General features: G+C 48.0%; 1 protein-coding gene across 11 annotated transcripts in view; it reads left to right on the forward strand.

Annotated features, from left to right (window-relative positions):
* Sun1 (Sad1 and UNC84 domain containing 1) overlaps window positions 1-4,034 on the forward strand; it is a 48,966-nt gene that overhangs the window by 15,224 nt on the left and 29,708 nt on the right. For all 11 annotated transcript variants that reach the window (XM_021222590.2, XM_029533482.1, XM_029533481.1 and 8 more), the window contains exon 2: window positions 1,419-1,515. In XM_021222590.2, the coding sequence (XP_021078249.1) occupies window positions 1,439-1,515 (77 nt within the window). In that variant the 5' untranslated portion in view covers window positions 1,419-1,438. The remainder of the gene's footprint in view (window positions 1-1,418; window positions 1,516-4,034) is intronic.

The following is a 4,034-nucleotide window of genomic DNA, read 5'->3' on the forward strand; positions in this document are numbered from 1 at the left end:
CTCTCTCTCTTTGGTTTTTCAAGACAGGGTTTCTCTGTAGCCCTGGCTGTCCTGGAACTCACTCTGTAGACCAGGCTGGCCCTGAACTCAGAAATCCACCTGCCTCTGCCTTCCAAGTGCTGAGATTAAAGGCGTGTGCCACCACGCCTGGCTTATTTTGTTTTTCAGTTCTGGGGTGGAACATAGTAGTGTACAGTCTGAAGCACAGCCTTACTGAGTTGCATCCCATCTTTGTGAGGACTTGAATGCATTCCATGTAGACTGATAGCTTGGGGAGAGATAGAAAAGTCTTCACCTCCTTATTCCTCTTCCTCGCTTTGCTGCTGTGTTTTCCTCTTTGGTTTGAGATAAGTGTGCAAACCTCAGCTTTGCAGCAAAGCATTGCAGTGCTGCTCTCTGATCATGGGATAAGAGTGAGTCCTTTTACTTAATGCCATTCCTTATGCCAGAAGAGAGCTTGTGACACCTTCAAGAAATGGAAAGGCACAGGCCCAAAGGAACCCCAGCACTTAGGAAGCAGAGACAAGGAACCTGTGTGATCTGTGAGTTTGAGCCCATTCTGGTCTACATAGTGAGTTCCAGGAGTATGTAAGAGGCTTCAAAATCAATCGAGCAAACAAATAAATAAATAAGAGAGGGAAAGGGAGAAGGGAAGGAAGAAAACCGTTTTAGCTTGGTGTGGTGGCTCACACCTTTAATTCTAGCACTTTGGAAGCAGGGACAGGCAGGTCCCCGTGACTTTAAGGCCAGCTTGGTCTAGGACAGCAGGGCTGCCCAGAGAAATGCTGCTTCCAAGTATCACCTCCCCCACACCAAAAAAAGCTTCTCGGAGTCACTCAAGTTTTTCTTAGACAGCGCCCAATTTATATAAGCCTTACCAAGATTTCTCTTGTTACTTTTTATTTTTAGTGAGGGTCTTGCTATGTAGACCATGCTGGCTTCAAACTCAAGATGATTCTTCTGCTCCAGCCTCTCTGGTGTTGGGATTATTATCATGCCTGGCTTGCTTGGTATCTTTCGGGTTTGCTTGGGGGTGGGGGGGCTAGTATATGACTGTGCGTGTACAAGCATGGAGGTCAGAGGAAAATGTCCAGTGTTGTCCTTCCTTCCACTTCGGTAGTGTGCACCAGACTGGCTGACTCATGCACTTCTAACCTCCCATCTCACCATCGGAAACTGGGATTACAGATGAACTTCTGTGTCTGGCTTTACATGGGTTCTGGGACCCAACCCTGGTGGGCAAGCTTGTGTGGCCAGAGCTTCATTTTTATGTGCACATTTGGAGGGAACATATGAAAGAACCTTTGACTTGGGAGTAAGAAAAACTGTCTTTTGTTATAATCAAAATGGACTGCCAGCCCAGTCCTGAAGTTCTGTTAACCCTTTAACGCCTGGTCCTCTTCTGTTTTTTTCTGCAGCATGGTCTGAGACGGTGAACATGGACTTTTCTAGGCTGCACTCATATACCCCACCCCAGTGTGTGCCGGAGAACACTGGCTACACTTACGCACTCAGGTGAGTGAGTGCTCTGGTGGAGTTGCAGCACCACACGGCCTCAGGGCACACAGCTATGTGTCGATGTGACAGTCACACAGCATTGAGCTCTCCTCAGCTTTTAAATGATCACAGAGACCGTGAGTGGCTTCTATAGCTGTAGACTTCTGAGTCACCTCTTCCAGTGACTCAGGTGTTAGTCACTTTAAGTGACTCACTGTTGTAGGCTCTACCCTGTGGCCATGATTGGGAGCAAGCTGGTTAGTATGGCCAGTGTTTTGTCACTTGCTTTAATAGTTTGAGCATCCACCAGAGGCCCTGAGCTAGGGGCTGTCTTTGGAAGGCGCATGCTCCAGACAGGATGTCTGGGTCCTTTGAGTCAGCAGCTGCTTGCTGTTCTGTTCTTTCCAGTTTGCCTCCTCCAAGCTGTCCTGTATGCTAAGGAGAATCAGTTGTACTACTAAGTTAGGGCATGCCTGACAGGTCAGAAAATTGGGTGCCTAGCAAGATGTGGGAGACCCGTGAGAAAGATGTGCTGAGTCGTTGTCCAAAGGCTCCCCCTATACAGGTGAATCCACAAGAAAACCTAGATGAAATCGGAAAATATTTAAAGATAAATCTGTGTGTTTGCGTGCATATGTGTGCACATGTGTGTGGGCATGTGTGTGAGTGTGCAGTATGTGTATGTGGAGGCTAGAGATGGACAAGTGGGTATCTTTGTTCTTACTATTTATTTATTTATTTATTGGTTTTTCAAGACAGGGTTTCTCTGTGTAGCCCTGGCTGTCCTGGAACTCACTCTGTAGACCAGGCTGGCCTTGAACTCAGAAATCCACCTGCCTCTGCCTCCCAAGTGCTGGGATTAAAGGCGTGCGCCACCACACCCGTGTTCTTACCTTTTTTTAGTCATGCAAGATCTCACTGAATTCAGAGTTCACCATGTTTGGTTGTTCAGTCTAGCTAGCCGGTTTGTTCCTGGGATCTCCACTTCCTGAGCACTGGGATTATGGACAGGCTGCCGTGCCTTTGACGACATGTGGAGAACACTTTTCTCCTGAACCGGCCCCAGGAGGATGCTTTTATAGACAGCAGTGCTCAGCTGTGAGTGTGACTACTCTGTTTTCCATTTCCATCCTCAGTCAAGTAGCACTTGCTAGGCTCAGCCTTAGGTTTTCAGACAGGTTGTCCCCACATAGCCAGAGCCCATGTTGGCCTCACTCAAACTCCCAATGATGTTTTAGCCTGGAGCCTGTAGTATGTCAGAAGTAAATGAGTGGCCAGCACAGGTGACTTCTCTGAGCCTGTCTGGGGACATAGAAACAGTTATTCTTGATGACTTATTTTTAGCCTTTATGACCTATTTTAAGTACAGTGCTGAAGAATCCATGTGGCCTGCAGTGAGGTTTGCAGTATTTGCTCAATTAGGCTTGTGGGGCTTGTGGTGGCACCGTGTTAGGTATGTAGACTAGAGTCCAACTGAGGATTTTAATCCGTAGAGATGTGCTTAAAGTACATAGGACTGAGTAGGCCAGACCTGGCTAGGGATACTGAGGTGGGTGGGTGGCCAGTGAGAGGCTTTAGTCTTCCCAACCTTAGTTGGCTCTTCGGGGTGGGTAGGATTGACAGTCAGGAGAGACATGACTGGAGTTCTGAGCCAGTTACCAGGAGGTAGCAGCTGGGCCCTAAAAGTAAGTGAGCATGCCTTAGGCCATGAACAGCAGGGGCCAGGCATGAGGGCAGGGTTGGGACAGTGGAGCTGGACTGGCAGAGATACTGGGAAGACCCAGCAGGAGACAGCCTAGGCACAGCTGTGGCACAGGGTTCTGTGGGTACAGCTCCAGGCTCTGCTCCCCAGCCGGATGCTCAGTGTAGAGGAGGCAGAGCAGCTGCAGCCTGCTTTCCTCCAGGAACACCTGCTGACCCAGTCCAGCGCTGGTCCAGCAGCCTTCAGATCTCAGTTCTCAGCCACTCACTCCATGGGTTTAATTAAAATGTCTTCCTCTCAGAAAATGCCATGCACCATCAGATTTTGTACCAGCTCCATTTTTCAGTGACCTTGGCTCTCTCTTGCCTCCACTGGTTTACTCTGAGTACTAATCAGAATATCAGTTTTGATGGAATGTGGTGACACAGGTCTTTAACCTAAGCACCCAAGAGGCACAGGCAGGTGGAGCTCTGAGGCCAGCCTGGCCTATAGAGAGTTCCAGGGTAATTCAGACCCTATCTCAAATAGATAGATAGATAGATAGATAGATAGATAGATAGATAGATAGATAGATAGATAGATAGATAGATAGGTTCCCAGACTCTTCTTGTGTTTATAGTGAGTTTTTTCAGAAGAGGATCCTCACTTTGTGTGTGTGTTGAGGCCAGATATCAATCTCAGGAGTCATCTACCGTTTTTTTTTTTTTGTTGTTGCTTTGTTTTGTTTTGTTTTGTTTTTCGAGACAGGATTTCTCTGTGTAGCCCTGGCTGTCCTGGAACTCACTCTGTAGACCAGGCTGGCCTTGAACTCAGAAATCCGCCTGCCTCTGCCTCC

The sequence above is a fragment of the Mus pahari genome, chromosome 23 (genome assembly GCF_900095145.1).
Source record: "Mus pahari chromosome 23, PAHARI_EIJ_v1.1, whole genome shotgun sequence".
Classification (NCBI taxonomy): Eukaryota; Metazoa; Chordata; class Mammalia; order Rodentia; family Muridae; genus Mus; species Mus pahari.